The sequence below is a fragment of the Bos indicus x Bos taurus genome, chromosome 7 (assembly GCF_003369695.1).
Source record: "Bos indicus x Bos taurus breed Angus x Brahman F1 hybrid chromosome 7, Bos_hybrid_MaternalHap_v2.0, whole genome shotgun sequence".
Taxonomy (NCBI): domain Eukaryota; kingdom Metazoa; phylum Chordata; class Mammalia; order Artiodactyla; family Bovidae; genus Bos; species Bos indicus x Bos taurus.
The window spans coordinates 61,069,750-61,089,156 of NC_040082.1; the positions used below are offsets into that span (position 1 = coordinate 61,069,750).

The window sequence follows — 19,407 nt, forward strand, 5'->3', positions numbered from 1 at the left end:
CGGGTCTAGGCGGGTGCGCGGAGATAGGCTGACGCAGTTCTGAGGCGAGCGTGATAGGATTTTGGGAAGGCGGAAGGTTTGAATGGTCAAGGCTTTTGGCTGTTAATCTTACTCTTAGGCTGTAACTTCAACCTGCTGAGAGAAGCGGCGAAACCCAAACCTGGCCTATCTGGTCGAGAGGCATAGATGTATGGTTAAATCGCCTCCGTTACCTCAGATTTTTCTTTAGTTCTTCTAGAATCTTCGCTTGTGTCTGATTTCCCTGCTTACTTTCATTCCTCCTGAAGGCAAGTCTCGGACTCAAACCTGCGGTAAGCCTAGAGCTGTGCCCTCCACAGAATCACGGGCCTCGCGAACGGTGTTTAGGGGGACAAAACAGGCATTATAGCGAGTTAGGAGACCTGAGTTCCTTCCTGTCAGGAGTCATGAACTGTGTGGCTTCTTTTAATTTCATCTTCAAAACCCTGAGGTTGCCTTTCGGTAAGTTAAGATTCCAATGGAAAGGCCAAGCCACTTCCGGCAAGTGCTATTTCACCTTCAGGCCAATCTGTGATTCACCGTTTGGGAATGCCCCCTTCTCCAATACTGGTTCACTTGGTCGCAACTGTAAAGGGTGGAGGAGGTTGTGTAGGTGACGTTTTCCCTCTCTTATGGTTGTTTAGTAGAGTCCGACTCTTTTGCGACCCTATGGACTGCATGCAGTCCACCAGGCTCCTCTGTCCATGGGATTTTCCAGACAAGAATACTAGAGAGGGTTGCCATTTCCTCCTCCAAGGGATCTTCCCCACCCAGGGATTCAACCCACGTGTCCTGCATTGGCAGGCGGATTCTTTTACCGCTGAGCCATCTGGGAAGCCTCGTCTCTTAGCTAGGTTTTGTTTTTTCTTAGAACTCGGAGACCATGTCTGCAGAATTCTTCTCATCCAAAAGAGAGGAGGGAAGCCTTGCCTCAGGACCTAGTTCTAGGTCCAATCAGAGGAAGATATTAAACCTGCTCCTTGAGAGAGATGCTTCCTTTTCCATCAGTTCAGATCTCCCTACAACTCCAGTGGAGAAGAAACTTTTTGGTGACTCTGCAAACCTAAGCATTTTGTCTGGGTAAATCTACTTTTTCTTTTCACATCTCCTTTGCTCTTCTAAACAGTTTTTGGGCTTTTAAAAAATTATCCTGGTTCAGAGATAAGGGTTAAGTTACTGTCCTTGACTAACTATTTGACAGTTTTGAGTCTAAGGCTTTTTTTCTGTAACATAGAAATAATAATCCCTTACTATCTTACTAGGATCATATAGAATCAAATGATGAGGAAAGTCTTTGAAAACTATTGCATCATATAAGTTGTAGTTTTATAAGTACTACAGTCAACATTACTTTTGTTGTTGTTTAGTTGCTAGTGCCCAATTCTTTTGCAACTCCATGGGCTGTAGACCGCCAGGATCCTCTGTCCATGGTATTTCCCAGGCAGTAATACTGGAGTGGGTTGCCATTTTCTTCTCCAGGGGATCTTCCCAACCCAGAGATTTAACCCACATCTCCTGCATTGACAGATGGAGTCTTTACCACAGACCCACCAGGGAAGCCCCTATTGTACTTTAAATTCTGGTAATGCCATACTCTGATGCCTCAACTAGCCAGCAAAGTTGGAAGTCAGAGTAGTACTGAAAATCTGTGTGCTCATGGTGCTCAGAGCAAAAGATGAGGAGTCAAGACCCACCTCAGCCATTTTCTTAAATTACCTTGATTCAACATGTTGAGGAGGAGAAAATGAGGTATTATTGGAGTAGAGAAAAGGTGGCGATTTTTCTCAGCCTAGTCTGACATGTTTCCAAAAATCAATTAGATTTATTTGAAGACTGTTTTATGTGGTAGTCAGAAATAGGTATTTCAAATGAAGAGGATAATGTGATCTTTGCCTTTTAGGATATTATAACCCAGTTGGAATCTTGATGTATTATTATGTCTCAACAGAGGAACCCCAAAACGTTGCCTTGATCTTTCGAATCTTAGCAGCGGGGAGATGTCTGCCACTCATCTTACTGCTTCTGCAGACCTTGATGAAACTGGTAGGGAAAGGGAGGTAAAGGCCTCAAGGGAAGGAATAATTGTTAGGGGAGAGGACAGTAGTATGATAGAGATGGAAGGTGGTAAATGTAGATAGAGAGCCTTGAGGATGGAATTCTTCGAGGACCTAGAGGATTTTTGAGAAGAATAATTCAGCCAATGGGAAGAGAATTGACCCGAATAGGAGTCACTTTGCATTGAGAAAGTTAGATAAGAAGGAATATTTTGTTGATTGATTGTGGGAATGAAAGTGGTAGTTAAAGATAAAAAGTTTTATGCCTCAGTCTAATTTCAGCAGAGACAAAGAAGCCAACATAAAGAAATGCTTTGTCAACTAATTCTTATGTGTTTTTATAGGGTGTGTACCCCAAAGGAATGTGTTTTACTAGTCAACCATTTTAGTATTTGTTCTAATTTCATATTTCCTGAGTGATAAATTTTCCTTTCTACTGATGAAAAAAATCTCTGTAGGTTAGCATAATGCACTATTTCCAAGAAATTTTCCTTTATGTGACACATGCAGATTTTCAAGTTTCTGTGAACTTGTACCATGGTACATTGTATCATGAAATTGGTATTTTTCAAGAGCCTTTGTGTTTAAAAGCTCAGCTTTTGAAATTAATATGGCTCACTGGTAATGAAAATTAGAAGGAAAGACAAAATACATGAACAAGAATAACTTTACATCTGATTGCAGGTCATTTGGAGTCTACAGGACCTGAGCAAGTACGGTTAGCTGGAATGTAAGTTCTTTTGCTAAATGAATCCCATACTAAACTATTAAAGCCTTCTCAGCACTGGCCTAGGGATTTTATCCTATGCAGACTCTATAGCGAATGTTTCACCTAAGGTATAAGGGGGCTTGAAGGCGTAGGTTCTTCCCTTGAAAGATATTTTAAGTTTCAAAATTGAAATTGTGTTGTGAGGGACTTTCCTGGTGGCACAGTGGATGGAAATCCGCCTACCAATGCAGGAGACTTAGGTTTGATCCCTGGTCTAGGGCAATTCCACATACTGTGGAGCAACTAAGCCCATGTACCACAACTTTTGAGCCTGTGCTCTAGAGCCCATGAGTCACACCTATTGAGCCTGCATGCCGCAACCACTGATGCCTATGTGCCTAGAGCCTGTGCTCTGCAAGAAGAGAAGCCACTGCAATGAGAAGCCTGAGCATTGCAATGAAGAGTAGCCCCTGCTTGTTGCAATTAGAGAAAGGCTGCAGGCAGCAATAAAGACCCAATGCAACCAAAAAATAAAATAAATAAAAAATAGTAGATTACTTATGTAAAAAAAAATAGTGTTGTGAAAATGAAGGCTATTTATTTTAACCCTCACATACAATCAGTATGGTCTTTAAAATGGAAGAGAATTGTATACTGAACTTAGATGGAGGCTGTTATCTGCATGTGAGTAGTACTAAATCTTAGTGGTCAAAAGTGCAGCAGAGTGCAGGCTCTGGAATCAGAGTGTCTGGATTCCAGTGTCTTACTGCTTCATCAACTTACTTTGACAAGTTTCTTAACCTCAAGGGACCTCAGTTTATTTGTAATAAAGAAATAATAATAATGGAGATAATAGCACTTTTCATAAATGACTTCTGTGAGGATTAAATGAATATGTACCTAATACATATGCTGCATTTTACAATGTTTTTTTTTATTACTATTGAAGATTCTTTATTGAAGATCTTATAAAAATGTTCAGTTAGAGAGTACTCAAGGAATGAAAAGTACTTTTAATTCTTAAATTTATCATGAATTTTCCATTTGATTATTTTAATATTTTTATAACTTTATTCTTCAAAGTTTAGATGAATTAGGTGCCTCTTTGTGCACTAGGGAAGACTCTCCATGAGTATTTTTAATCAATAAATGTGAAAATTTTACTTTATATTGGTTTTATTTTCTTTGAATTGCTTATATGTCCTAACTCAGGTAGCCTAGATGAAGTCTGGGGATGGAGGATAGAAATCCATAAAAAATAAATATTAACTCCCAATAGTCCATGCTGAAAAATTAGCAAATTGTAAACTGTGTCCACATAAGATATAGGACAAAGTCATCATCTTTGATGCATATCTATATATGGTTATGCCATTGAGGTGAGGTCCTCATCCCCAGGATGTCACTTAATGTGTTGTTATTTACCACAGAGAACACCCTATATATTGGTATTGGAAGAGACATCAATTAGGTACAGGTTTCCTAGAATGCAAGAAAAGAAAAGTGGGATGTCCCGAGTCACTGAAGAATAACCAAATCGTGTTTGGGGTTTGAATGACTGGCAGTTTTTCTTTTTTTGATCTACAGGAATTACCGCCAACATCTTATAAAATGTAGCCCAGTGAGTAACTTATCTTTTTGGGTTTGGGTTTGTCAGGTGGGAGGCAGAGGATTTCCAGCTTAGCTCGAAGATGCCGGATGTTCTTTGAAAACAATCTCTTGTAGGCACAGCTGTTTTGTAGCACTCCGAATGCCTTGGAGCATGGCCGCAGGAAGAAAGATGCAATATGTGGCTCATCTGCAAATAAGGAAAATGTGAGTGTTTAATGGAATACTAGGTCCATTAGTAGTTTTATTCCTTTGAGTAGAGCAACTAACACATCAGTATCCCTATGAGACCTAGAGCTGTCTGTGCTTCAGTATGCTCGACAAGCAAATTGCAACACTAGAAGAAAAAAAATTCTTTATAGTTTGTTTGTTTGTTTCTATTTAGGGTTTGATCCTAGGATGGAAACCTGGCTTCCAGTCTTCCACAGCAGGTCATCATTATTACTCACGTTCAGTTGATTGTAATGTAAAAATTTAGGACTTAAAAAAAAAAACACAGGGATAATTTACATAACTTGTTCACGTATTCATTGCATGGCTTCATATACAAGTCTAGGTTTCTTAATTTCTTATTTCCCTCTTAGTCTAGCTTCTTAGCCCCTATTCTGAGGAAGTCATTGTCCTTTTTTGTTTGAGTCTTAGATCATCCTTCAGTTCCAAGTTGAAACTACCCTCTCCAAAGCTACATAATAGTTAAGATAGTTCTCTAATCCCTTCATTAATCCCCTTTTCTAACCATCTTTTTGCTTTTCCTGTCCTCCCATCCTTTCTTCCAGGTCAGTATGTATAAAAGATAGCTGCTGTTCTTCTTTGCTCACATTGCCTAAGTTATGCCCATGTTTTTTTGGCTGTCCTAATTAGCTTTTTCTTGAATTAATACAGTTCTACTCTCTGTTTATAATCACTATTTGAAAATTTCATCATTCCTTCCCCTGTCAGGCTCCCTTTTTCCTCCCTTCCTTTGGCTTGTGATCATAAAATCAGTACCCTCCAGAGCGGTTCTACACACCATACATCAAATCCAAACCATAATTTGTATTTTCAGGATATGTGGTCAACCTTGATTACATGTACTATGTTTTGTGAGGGTTATCCATGGCTTCATCAGATGAAGTGTTTTTGGCAGAGTCTACAGACACCTCTTCTTTCAGCCAGTGTAGTTTTTCTTATGCAAGAAAACAGCACTTAAAAGCCCCTGGAGTGGTGGGTACCCAGGAACCTGAGGTCTCCTCTTTCTCTACAGGTGAGTCACTGGACATGATCCTCAACAATCAACTGAGGTGTTGTGGAGTAGAGGATTGCAGATCTGGATTTAATGGCCCTTTGAATTTTCTAAGCTGACTTGAGTGAGAAAAGGGGTTGGAGAAGTAACCTTTGAACAAGGAAAGAGAGGAGACATGTCCTCTGATCTTTTTATGTTAAAGTTTAAGAAGACGAATAAATTCTTAGGCTAAAGCATTTCTCCTTTATTCTTAAAGTGTTTCCCTCCTCTTTCTCATGGCTTCCAGGTGGCTCATTGGGTAAAGAATATGTCTGGAATGCAGGAGATGTGGTTTCAATCTCTAGTTGAGAAGATCCCCTGGAGGAGGGCATGGCAACCCACTCCAGTATTCTTGCCTGGAGAATCCCATGGACAGAGGAGCCTGGCTGGCTATAGTCCATGGGGTTCTCAAGAGTCAGACATGACTGAAGCAACTGAGCACGCATGCACCCCTCTTTGTCAATTTTAAAAGTACTGTATGCCCATGTGAAAACTGTGTAAAAATATAGTAAAATAAAAAGAAAATAGCTACCTCATAGAGAAAAACCACTGTTAATGTTTACCTCATTGCTTTCAATCTTTTAACCATGTGTATAGTTTTACAAAGTTGAGGTCATATTGTATATATAACTTTATATTCTATTATTTTAAATAAATAATAAAACTCTTAGTAAACAGTTCTTAGTGGATGCTTTTATTCTAATAATTGAACTTGAATTTATATAAGTACTTCCCAATTGTTGGGCACTTATGGGTATATACATTTGCTTTTACAAATAATGCTATCGTGTAAATTCCTGAGCACAAATATTATAATTACTAGATTAAAGGGTTTAAATACTTTTAAGATTTTTGATACATATTGCCAAATTCCTTTCCAAATAAAGTTCTAAGAATTTACATTTTCATGAGCAATCCATAGCTCATTTGGATAAATGATTTGTTATCACTTTTAAAAATGTGCTAATTAGATGGGTAAAATGTTTTATTTTATGTTAAAAATATTTAGTAATGATTTCATGTCCCTTCAGTTCAGTTCAGTTCAGTCTCTCAGTAGTGTCTGACTCTTTGCGACCCCATGAATTGCAGCACACCAGGCCTCCCTGTCCATCACCAACTCCCGGAGTTCACTCAGACTCACGTCCACTGAGTCAGTGATGCCATCCAGCCTCTCATCCTCTGTCGTCCCCTTCTCCTGCCCCCAATCCCTCCCAGCATCAGAGTCTTTTCCAATGAGTCAACTCTTCGCATGAGGTGGCCAAAGTACTTAGCCATGCATATTTTCTCTAATGAATGATTGTGTCCTTTGTTCATTTAGCTACTGGAGTTTTAAGTTAAACTTGTTATTGTATTTGTTTAATTGAAATATATTTGATTTACAAGGTTGTGTTAGTTTTGGGTATATAATATCACTTGTTTTTAATAAACTGTGGACTTGATATACTCCAAAGATTTGGATCCTAATCTCAACACTCTGGGGAAGGCATTTTAATATGCCCCATACTAAGGAGATAAAGTTGAGCATATTTCAGATTTTTCGTATCTTGGAGTAAGGCAAGTCTTGGAGCATAGTAAATTGCTAGATAGCTGTTAGTGTATGTATGTGTAATTTTTTAAAATATAGTAAAATATACATAACATTTACCATCTGAACCATATTTGTGTACAGTCCAGTGGCATTAAGTATGTTCACAACATTAAGTATGTTCACTACCCATTTCAGAATTTTTTTATCATTAAAAACAGAAGCTCTCTGCTCACTAAATAATGGTGGTGGTAGTTTAGTCTCTGAATTGTGTCTGACTCTTGTGACCCTCATGGACTGTAGCCCACCAGGCTCCTCTGTCCATGGGAGTGAGTTGCCATTTCATTCTCTAGGGGATCTTCCTGACCCAGGGATTGAACCTGTGTCTTCTCCGTTGTAGGTGGATTCTTTACCAATGAGCCACAGGGAAGTCGCCCATTAAACAATAACTCCCCCTTTCTCCCTCTGGTAACAACCTTTAGTCTACTTTCTGTCTCTGTGAATTTGACTACTCTAGGTACTGCTTCATGTAAGTAGAATAATATAATATTTGGCCTTTTCTGTCTGGGTTATCTCACTTAGCATAATATCTTCAAGGTTCATCCATACTGTAGCATGCATTAGAATTTCATTTCTTTTTATGGCTGGATAATATTCCATTATATGGATATACCACATTTTATTTATGCATTAATCTGTTGATGGACGTTTCGTTTGTTTCTACCTTTTAGCTTTCGTGAATAATGTTGCTATGAACATTAATATAAAAATATCTGTTTAAATCCCTACTTTCAATTCTTTGTAGTATATACCAAAAAATGGAATTGCTGGATCATACATGGTAATTGTATGTTTAATTTTTTGGTAGAACCACCATACCGTTATCCATAGCAGCTACATCATTTGACATTTCCCACAACAATGTACATGGTTCCAACTTCTCCATATCCGTGCTGACACTTGTTATTTTCTGTTTTTTTGTTTCCTTGTAGCTATCCTAATAGGTACAAAGTAGTATCTCTGTGGTTTTGGTTTGCATTTCCATTATGACTAGTTATGTTGTGCATCTTTTCATATGGTAGTTGGTTATTTGTATATCTTCTTTCAATAAATGTCTATTCAAGTCCTATTTGTTTCTGTTGTTATTGTTGCTATTGTTGTTGAATTTTGGAAGTTCTTTATGTATCTTGAATATTAATCTCTTATCAGTTATGTGATTTGCAAAAATTTTCTCCTATAGGTTACCTTTTCAGTTTTTTAATAATCTTTGATGCACAAAGGGTTTTAATTTTGATGAAGTCCAGTTTATCCTATTTTTCTTTTGTTGCTTGTGCTTTTATATAATATTCAAGGAATCATTGCCAAATCCAATGTCATAAAGCTTACCTCATCCTGTTTTCTTCTAAGAGTTTTATAGTTTTAGCTCTTACATTTAGGTCTTTGATTCATTCTGAGTTAATATTTTTATATTGTTATAAGGGAAGAGTCCTAGATAGTTTTTAATATTGTCAATATACTTTGTAGGACAATGGAAACTTGGTGGAAAATGAAATGAAACATCTGGGCAGTCCCATTACTACAGTTTCAAAATTACATAAAAATCCAGAGCTAGCAGAAGATCAGGCAGAAGAGATATCAGATGAATTGATGGAGTTTTCACTGGAAGATCAAGAAAAGGCCAAGGTAAAATACTCTCTGATAGTATCTTTGCGTTTTTCAAGTTCCTTCATTCTTGATAGTATCTTTGCGTTTTTCAAGTTCCTTCATTCTTGAATAAATAAAATTGTGTCTGTAATATGTTGCAGCCACTGGACTATGTGGTAGGTCTGAAGAGATCAAGAAGATATGGTCTCTATACTCTAAGGGTTACCTGACTGATAGGTCATCATGGGAATATTACTGCTGGTGAGAAGGTTTGTTAGCAGTTTAAATAAATCACCATCAGTGTAATCTGGTGTAAAAGATAGCTCCAGAATAATAGTAATAGATGAAATATGTTTAGGATGATTTTTCAAATATTTTAGAGTATGTTTTTGTTTTCTTTTATACTCTCCATATCACTAAGAGGAATATATGAAGCCTGTGTTATTAGCAATACGCTGATATGTCAAAGATGCTTTCTGAGGCATTTAGATTTTCTGAGTCAACTTCCTTTCTTTGAAACAAATATGTGCAGGGGTTTGCTTTTTTTGGTGGGATCCAGCATTCTCCTGTCAATGGTTGTTCAGCAGTGAGTTGCAATTTTGCAGTTCTCACAGGAGAAGATGAGCATACATCCTTCTACTCCACCATCTTTTCATGTAGACTGTTAAGAAAGTTCTAGGACTCACAACAGATTTCCCAACTTGGGGATCTGGCAAAGGGACTGAGAACCCCCAGGAAATTTGACTTTAGAGGCCAGTGGGATTTGATTACAGAACTTCCACAGGACTGGAAACAGACCCTTGGAGGGCACAGACAAAACCTTGTGTGTTGGGGGGGGTTGGTCCTAAGATGGCGGAGAAATAGGATGGGGAAACCAACTTCTCCCCCCCAAATAAATAAATTTATATTAAAAAAAAAGAAAAAAAAACAAACCTTGTATGTACCAGGGCCCAGGAAAAAGGAGCAGTTTCTCCACAAGAGACTGAGCCAGACTTGGTGTGAGTGTCCAGGAGTCTCTGGCAGAGGTGTGGATCAACAGTGGTCTGCTGCATGGTCTGGAGCAATGAATACAACTGTACAGGCATGAATCCTTTTGAAGGAGATCACCATTATCTTCATTACCCCTACAATAGTTTGGTCTCAGGTCAAACAACAGGGAGGGAACACAGCCCCACCCATCAACAGAAAATTGGATTAAAGATTTACTGAGCATAGCCCCCAGAGAAGGCAGTGGCACCCCACTCCAGTACTCTTGCCTGGAAAATCCCATGTACGGAGGAGCCTGGTAGGCTGCAGTCCATGGGGTCGCTAAAAGTCGGACACGACTGAGCAACTTCACTTTCACTTTTCACTTTCATGCATTGGACAAGGAAATGGCAACCCACTCCAGTGTTCTTGCCTGGAGAATCCCAGGGACGGGGGAGCCTGGTAGGCTGCCGTCAATGGGGTCGCACAGAGTTGGACATGACTCATGCGACTTAGCAGCAGCAGCAGCAGCAGCAGAGCATAGCCGCTATAAAGAAAGCTGAGCACTGAAGAATTCATGCTTTTGAACTATGGTGTAGGAAAAGACTCTTAAAAGTCCCTTGGGCTGCAAGGAGATCAAACCAGTCAATTATAAAGGAAATCAGTCCTGAATACTCATTGGAAGGACTGATACTGAAGCTGAGACTCCAATACTTTGGCCACCTGATGTGAAGAACTGACTCACTGGAAAAGACCCTGATGCTAGGAAAGATTGAAGGTGGGCAGAAAAATGGAAGACAGAGGATGAGATGGTTGGATGGCATCACCGACTTGATGGACACGAATTTGAGTAAGCTCTGGGAATTCATGATGGACAGGGGAGCCTGGCGTGCTACAATCCATGGGGTCGCAAAGAGTTGGACATGACTGAGCGACTGAACTACACTAAGCATAGCCCAACCCTTCAGAACAAGACCGATTCCCCCACAGTCAGTCTCCCATCAGTAAACTTCCACAAGCCTCTTATCCTTATCCATCAGAGGTCATAAGAATGAAAACCACAATCACAGAAAACTAACCAAATTGATCACATGGATCACAGCCTTGTCTAACTCAATGAAACTATGGGCCATGCCGTGTAGGGCCACCCAAGACAGACGGGTCATGGTAGAGAGTTCTGACAAAATGAGGACCACTGGAGAAGGGAATGGCAAACCACTTCAGTATTCTTGCCTTGAGAACCATGTTATCGGTATGAAAAAGCAAAAAGATAGGACACTGAAAGATTAACTTCCCAGGTCAGTGGGTACCCAATATGCTACTGGAGAAGAGTGGAGAAAAACTCCAGAAAGAATGAAGAAATGGAGCCAAAGCGAAAATAACATCCAGTTGTGGATGTGACTGATGATGGAAGCAAAGTCCAATGCTGTAAAGAACAATAATGCATAGGAATCTGGAGTGTTAGATCCATGAATCAACGTAAATTGGAAGTGGTCAAACAGGAGATGGCAAGAGTGAACATTGACATTTTAGGAATCAGTGAACCAAAATGGACCAGAATGGATGAATTTAATTCAGATGACCATTATATCTACTACTGTGGGTAAGAATCCCTTAGAAGAAATGGAATAGCCCTCAGAGTCAACAAAAAAGTCTGAAATGCAGTACTTGGGTGCAATCTCAAAAATGACAGAATGATTTCTGTTCGTTTCTAAGGCAAACCATTCAATATGACAGTAATCTAAGTCTATGCCCCAACCACTAACGCTGAAGAAGCTGAAGTTGAATGGTTCTGTGATGACGTAGAAGACCTTCTGTGGGCAGGAATCCCTTAGAAGAAATGGAGTAGGCATCATAGTCAACAAAAGAGTCTGAAATGCAGTACTTGGATGCAATCTCAAAAACGACAGAATGATCTCTGCTCGTTTCCAAGGGAAACCATTCAATATCATGGTAATCCAAGTCTTTCCCCTGACCAGTAATGCTGAAGAAGCTGAATTTGAATGGTTCTATGAAGACCTGCAAGACCTTTTAGAACTAAAACCTGAAAAAGATGTCCTTTTCATTATAGGGGACTGAAATGCAAAAGTAGGAAGTCAAAAAACACCTGGAGTAACAGGCAAATTTGGCCTTGGAGTATAGAATGAAGCAGGGCAAAGGCTAATAGAGTTTTGCCAAGAGAACACACTGGTCATAGCAAACCCCCTCTTCCAACAACACAAGAGAAGACTCTACACATGGACATCACCAGCTGACCAACACCAAAATCACATTGATTATATTCTTTGCATCCAAAGATGGAGAAGCTCTATACAATCAGCAAAAACAAGACCGGGAGCTGACTGTGGCTAAGATCATGAACTCCTTATTGCCGAATTCAGACTTAAATTGAAGAAAGTAGGGAAAACCACTTGATCATTCAGGTATGACCTAAATCAAATCCCTTAGGATTATACAGTGGAAGTAAGAAATAGATTTAAGGAACTAGATCTGATAGACAGAGTGCCTGATGAACTATGGATGGAGTTTGTGACAGTGTACAGGAGACAGGGATCAAGACCATTCCCAAGAAAAAGAAATGCAAAAAGACAAAATGGCTGTCTGAGGAGGCCTTACAAATAGCTGTGAAAAGAAGAGAAGCAAAAAGCAAAGGAGAAAAGGAAAGATATAAGCATCTGAATGCAGAGTTCCAAAGAATAGCAAGGAGAGATAAGAAAGCCTTCCTTAGCGATCAATGCAAAGAAATAGAGGAAAACAATAGAATGGGAAAGACTAGAGATCTCTTCAAGAAAATTAGAGATACCAAGGGAACATTTCATGCAAAGGTGGACTCAATAAAGGACAGAAATGGTATGGACCTAACAGAAGCAAAAGATATTAAGAAGAGATGGCAAGAATACACAGAAGAACTGTACAAAAAAGATCTTCACGACCCTGATAATCACAATAGTGTGATCACTCACCTAGAGCCAGACATCCTGGAATGTGAAGTCAAGTGGGCCTTAGGAAACATCACTACGAACAAAGCTAGTGGAGGGGATGGAATTCCAGTTGAGCTATTTCAAATCCTAAAAGATGATGCTGTGAAAGTGTTGCACTCAATATGCCAGCAAATTTGGAAAACTCAGCAGTGGCCACAGGACTGGACAAGGTCAGTTTTCATTCCAATCCCAAAGAAAGGCAATGCCAAAGAATGCTCAAACTACCACACAATTGCACTCATCTCATGCACTGGTAAAGTAATGCTCAAAATTCTCCAAGCCAAGCTTCAGCAATACGTGAACCATGAACTTCCAGATGTTCAAGCTGGTTTTAGAAAAGGCATAGGAACCAGAGATCAAATTGCCAACATCTGCTGGAGCATCAAAAAAGGAAGAAAGTTCCAGAAAAACATCTATTTCTGCTTTATTGACTATGACAAAGCCTTTGACTGTGTGGATCACAATAAACTGTAGAAAATTCTGAAAGAGATGGGAATACCAGACCACCTGACCTGCCTCTTGAGAAACCTGTATGTAGGTAAGGAGGCAACAGTTAGAACTGGACATGGAACAACAGACTGGTTCCAAATAGGAAAAGGAGTACATCAAGGCTGTATATTGTCACCCTGCTTATTTAACTTAAATGCAGAGTACATCATGAGAAACGCTGGGCTGGAAGAAGCACAAGCTGGAATCAAGATTGCCAGGAGAAATATCAATAACCTCAGATATGCAGATGACACCACCCTTATGGCAGAAAGTGAAGAAGAACTAAAGAGCCCCTTGATGAAAATGAAAAAGGAGAGTGAAAAAGTTGGCTTAAAACTCAACATTCAGAAAACGAAGATCATGGCATCCTGTCCCATCACTTCATGGCTAATAGATGGAGAAACAGTGGAAACAGTGGCTGACTTTATTTTTTGGGGCTCCAAAATCTGCAGATGGTGGCTGCAGCCGTGAAATTAAAAGACGCTTGCTCCTTGGAAGAAAAGCTATGACAAACCTGGATAGCATATTAAAAAGCAGAGACATTACTTTGCTGACAAAGATCTGTCTAGTCAAAGCTATGGTTTTTCCAGTAGTCCTGGTTGGATGTGAGAGTTGGATCATAAGGAAAGCTGAGCGCCGAAGAATCGATGTTTTTGAATTGTGGTGTTGGAGAAGACTCTTGAGAGTCCTTTGGACTTCAAGGAGATCAAACCAGTCAATCCTAAAGGAACTCAGTCCTGAATATTCATCGTAAGGGCTGATGCTGAAGCTGAAGCTCCATTATTTGGCTACCTGATGTAAAGAACTGACTCACTGGAAAAGACCTTGATGCTGGGAAAGATTGAAGGCAGGAGGAGAAGGGGAAGACACAGGACGAGGTGGTTGGATGACATCATCAACTGGATGGACATGAGTTTGAGCAAGCTCTGGGAATTAGTGATGAACAGGGAAGCCTGGCATGCTGCAGTCCATGGGGTTGCAAAGAGCCAGACATGAGTGAGGAACTGAACTGAACTGACCCCAGATCTAAATCAGAATCTGTGTGGGTGAAGAGAAGTCGCTCAGTCGTGTCCAACTCTTTGCGACCCCGTGGACTGTATCCTACCAGGCTCCTCTGTCCATGGGATTTTCCAGGCAATAGTACTGGAGTGGATTGCCATTTCCTTCTCCAGGGAATCTTCCCAACCCAGGGATTGAACCTGGGTCTCCCACATTGAAGATAGACGCTTTAGCGTCTGAGCCACCAAGGAAGTGAGTGGGGCCCAGTAATCTAGTTCAGTAGTTCCTCCAGGTGATTTTGATGCACACTAAAGTCTGGGAGCCACTGCACTATAAATTGAAGTTAAAAAATGTAATTTTTAATGTTATTTTTAAAAAACTAATTAATTTTAGTTGGAGGATAATTACTTTACAGTATTATGATGGTTTTTGCCTTACATCGACATGGATCAGCCATGGGTGCACATATGTCCCCCCATCCTGAACCCCCCTCCCACTAAATTAAATTCTGTTTTCTTTTAATTTCCTTGGTTTGTGGGAAAACAACAGAACCAAGATAACAATCGAAAAGGGACATACTGGGTATTGGGAGAATTGACAGTGACCTTCCTAAAGAAAACATTTTTGAGGACTTGCTGATTATGGAGAGTAGATCTGTGGAAAAAGAAAGTTAGGGATAGTTAGCATGGGGAAAATGCTACTAGGCCTTTTGGAAAAAAACAAAAAAGCCCATTGTGAAATGAACCTTAATGTTGCTCTTGAAATACAAGTTAGTCTTCGTATTTGTAAAATGTTGGCATTAATACAGACAAGTCTCAATAGTTATTAACGTAATAAAGTTGAATTTAATGTTGATTAAAAAGAAAATTCTTTTGTTTTCAATTTTATTGTTTGAAATTTTTCTGAAGTATTTAAACTGCTTTTGTGAAATTATAAGTACAATAACTGAACAAAATTGAATCTTTCTTTGCTGATTGATGATCTTTCACAGTCTTAGAAACTTTGTTCATTTTGAATTGTACAATATAAACATTATATGACAGTGAATTTAAAATAGACTCACCCCAGTAAACACTCTGTAATTTTGTTTGTTTACATGGAAGAATAACATGTGGCTGTTAGGTATTTATTTTATTGGTCTTTAATAAATATTAAAGACCAATGGCTTGTTTTCTTGGATTATGACTCTTATAAAGTAATTTTTTGTTGAGAGCCTACTGTTTAAGACTGCATTGCAGTAGATTTTAGGTTAGAAAAAGTATAGGGATTGTCTGTTACTGGTTTATCTCTTTGATGCTAAATGGAATGGGATACCTTATAAAGCAAGGAGATTGGTATAACCTTTGTGATTTTTGATTCATTTCTTATAAAAAAAAAAAAACCCTGTTGACACTTGTTAAGCGTCAGGCACTGTGATACAATGGTGAACAAAACACTCTAGGTTTGTGCCCTCTTGGGGTTTATATTCCTGACATAGAGACACAAAAACCCAAAACCAAAAAACATGTTCATCAACTTACTAGATGAACTTAGTTTGAGTTCTTGGTTGCAAATAACAGAAATAGATTCTAGTTACCTCAGGCAGAAAAAAGATTTTTCTGGAAGATATTGAGGAACTTGGAAAATTATCAGGAAGTTTGGAAAATAAGATGAGGCCCAGCCAAAGTGCTACTATAGGAACGTTGTGCTCTGGAAGCCACCACTTGCTGGCTAAATGCTCAGTGCCACTATTACTGGCCCCCTGCCACAGAACATAACCCACCTTGCTGCTGGACTCTTGGTCAGGGACATTGCTGCCACCCACTATATTGTCCATTGTGATGCAGCATAAAAACGTCTTAACCAGTGCTGTGCTTTTGTATTGTTTCTCAAGGTTCAAAATCCAGTCAAGAATATGAAGTTGACTATAAGAGAACGGAAAAGGGATTATCTGTCCCCTTTTGTCTTCTTATCAGGAGGCAAGTCTTCGTTCTGTCTAATTTGAGATTTTACTAAAATAGGATGCTTAGTAGCCAAATTGCAAATGACTGTGACAGAGACAAAATAATTTAACTATTACAAATTGTCCAAGTGTAATGTAGGAAACGAAATAGGGACCAATATAGCGTCTTGACAGAAGGAAACCTTTAAATGGAGGTAATTAGGAAAGGCCTCCTCAAGCAGGAGATATTTAGTTGAGAACAGATTCATGAACTGTCCCAGTTTGCCTGAAACTGAGGGGGTTCTCAGGACATGGGACTTTCATTCTAAAAGTGAGAAAGTCCTGGATGAATTAGGGTGAGTTGATAAGGAACTATCAACTCCTTCCAATCCCAAAGAGAGGCAATGCCAAAGAATGTTCAAACTACTGCACTATTGTACTCATCTCACACACTAGCAAAGTAATGTTCAAAATTCTCCAAGCTAGGCTTCAACAGTACATGAACCAAGAACTTTAAGATGTTCAAGCTAGATTTAGAAAAAGGAAGAGGAACCAGAGATCCAATGGCCAACATCCACTGGATCACAGAAAAAAGCAAGAGAATTCCAGAAAAACATCTGCTTCATTGACTATGATAAAGCTTTTGACTGTGTGGATCACAATAAACTGTGGAAAATTCTAAGAATACCAAACCACCTTACCTGCCTCCTGAGAAATCGATATTCAGGTCAAGAAGCAATAGTTAGAACTGGACATGGAACAACAGACTGGTTCCAAATAGGAAAAGGAGTACATCAAGGCTGTATATTGTCATTCTGCGTATTTAACTTATATGCAGAGTACATCATGTGAAATGCCAGACTGGATGAAGCACAAGCTGGAATCAAGATTGGGGGAGAAATATCAATAACCTCAGATATGCAGATGACACCACCCTAATGACAGAAAGTAAAGAGGAACTAAAGAGCCTCTTGACAAAAGTGAAAGAGGAGAGTGAAAAAGCTGGCTTAAAACTCAACATTCAAAAAACAAAAATCATGGCCTCCAGTCCCATCACTTCATGGCAAATAGATGGCTAAACAGTGGAAACAGTGAGAGACTATTTTCTTGGGCTCCAAAATCACAGCAGATGGTGACTACAATCATGAAATTAAAAGACGCTTGGTCCTTGGAAGAAAAGCTATGACTAACCAAGATAGCATATTAAAAAACAGAGACATTACTTTGCCAATAAAGATCTGTCTAGTCAAAGCTATGGTTTTTCCGATAGTCAGGTATGGGTGTAAGAGTTGGACCATAAAGAAAGCTGAGTGCTGAAGAATGGATGCTTTTGAACTGTGGTGTTGGAGAAGACTCTTGAGAGTCCCTTGGACAGCAAGGAGATCAAACCAGTCAATCCTAAAGGAAATCAGTCCTGAATATTCATTGGAAGGACTGATGCTGACACTGAAGCTCCAATACTTTGGCCACCTGATGTGAAGAACTGACTCATTGGGAAAGACCGTGAAGCTGGGAAGGATTGAAAGCAGGAGGACAAGGGGACAACAGAGGATGAGATGGCTGGATGGCATCACCAACTCGATGGACATAAGTTTGAGCAAGCTCTGGGAGTTAGTGATGGACAGGGAAGTCTGGTGTGCCGCAGTTCATGGAGTTGCAAGTTCAGACACGACTGAGTGACTGAACTGAACTGATAAGGAACTGTACATGACAGGAGTCAATAAAGAACCATACATAGCTAGATTGTTCCATGACAAAGGAATATTGTTAAGTGCCAAAGTCCCAAGGTGAAAAGATACTAGTGTGTTCAAGGAGCTGAGAAACCAATGTGAGTGAGGGAAAAAGTTGCCTGAGGTAGGAAAGGAGAGGTAGGTAGGAGAGAAATCGTGCAGAGCCTCTAGGCTGCAGTTGGTCCTAGGATCTACCCTCACCAGCTTCTGGACACTGGGAAACTCCTGACTAGCTAGACAAAGCTAAAGTATCATTATCATTGTTCCTCTATGACTTAGCACTTACACTCTTTGCAGTCAGTTGCCATTTGTTTGGAGAAGGCAATGGCAACCCACTCCAGTACTCTTGCCTGGAAAACCCCATGGATGGAGGAGTCTGGTAGGCTGCAATCTATGGGGTCGCTAAGAGTTGGACACAACTGAGCAACTTCACTTTCACTTTTCACTTTCATGCATTGGAGAAGGAAATGGCAACCCACTCCAGTGTTCTTGCCTGGAGAATCCCAGGGACGGGGATAGCTTTGATAGGCTACCATCTATGGGGTCGCACAGGGTCGGACACAACTTAAGCTACTTAGCAGCAGCAGCAGCAGCAGCCATTTGTTTTTATATAAATGTATTGGAAATAACCTATCAAAGCAGTAGTGGCTGTTTCTGTTTGTTGAAATAGTTTTCTGTGAACGTTTATTTCTGGCTTCTTGTCTTTGGACTATATGAAACCCAAAGAGATGTTTATCACCCTCATTATTGCCATCATAATAGCTACCAATATCCTAAAACTTCAGTGCAACAGAATAGAGATTTGAGAAATAGACCCATGCATGTATGGTCGATTGATAATAGACGAAGATACAAAAACAATTAAATGCAGAAAGCATAGTCTTTTCAACAAATTGTGCTGGAGCAACGGAAAATCCATGTGAAAAACAAAAATTTCAATCTATACTTCATATCATATATATAACTTTACACAAAATGAATCATGGGCCTAAACATAAGAGTGCAGAACAGCTGAAGAAAAAAACAGAAGAATGTTTGTGACCCTATGCTAGGCAAAGATTTCTTAGATGTAATGCTAATAAATGGATACATTTCACTTAGTAGATAGTTAATTCAAACTCTTTAAAATGAACTCTTTGCTTAATAATTACAGTGTGTTCTAGAGAGGCTCTTTTGGTTAAAGAAACAAAGGTTGACTAAGGCCAGCAAATTTGAAATTCTGATCTAGCTTTCTCCTGCATTCTTCTCAGGGCAAAACTGTAGTAATACGAAGGGAAGTCATTCATGGAGGCTGGGTAGCCTGCTTCTCGGTTCTTTACCACATCTCCTCTACCATTATACCTTTGGTTCATCCATCCATTCATCATTGGTGTCATGACCTTGACTGTATCTCTTGGCTCCTTCCTTTTAATAAAACTTTGGCTTCTGCTGCTGCTGCTGCTAAGTCGCTTCAGTCGTGTCCAACTCTGTGCGACCCCATGGACTGCAGCCTACCAGGCTTC

The 19,407-nt window shown here is 39.6% G+C and overlaps 1 protein-coding gene across 4 annotated transcripts in view; it reads left to right on the plus strand.

The window, feature by feature from the left end:
• CDC25C (cell division cycle 25C) overlaps positions 1-19,407 on the plus strand; it is a 35,746-nt gene that overhangs the window by 5,020 nt on the left and 11,319 nt on the right. For 2 of the 4 annotated variants that reach the window (XM_027546372.1, XM_027546374.1), the window contains exons 1-7: positions 47-311; positions 890-1,098; positions 1,967-2,061; positions 2,757-2,802; positions 4,369-4,402; positions 4,507-4,596; positions 8,700-8,858. In XM_027546372.1, coding sequence (XP_027402173.1) covers positions 902-1,098; positions 1,967-2,061; positions 2,757-2,802; positions 4,369-4,402; positions 4,507-4,596; positions 8,700-8,858 — 621 coding nt within the window. In that variant the 5' untranslated portion in view covers positions 47-311; positions 890-901. Of the gene's footprint in view, positions 1-46; positions 312-889; positions 1,099-1,966; positions 2,062-2,756; positions 2,803-4,368; positions 4,403-4,506; positions 4,597-8,699; positions 8,859-19,407 lie in introns of those variants that run through there. The other 2 variants (XM_027546375.1, XM_027546373.1) reach the window with 1 other exon arrangement.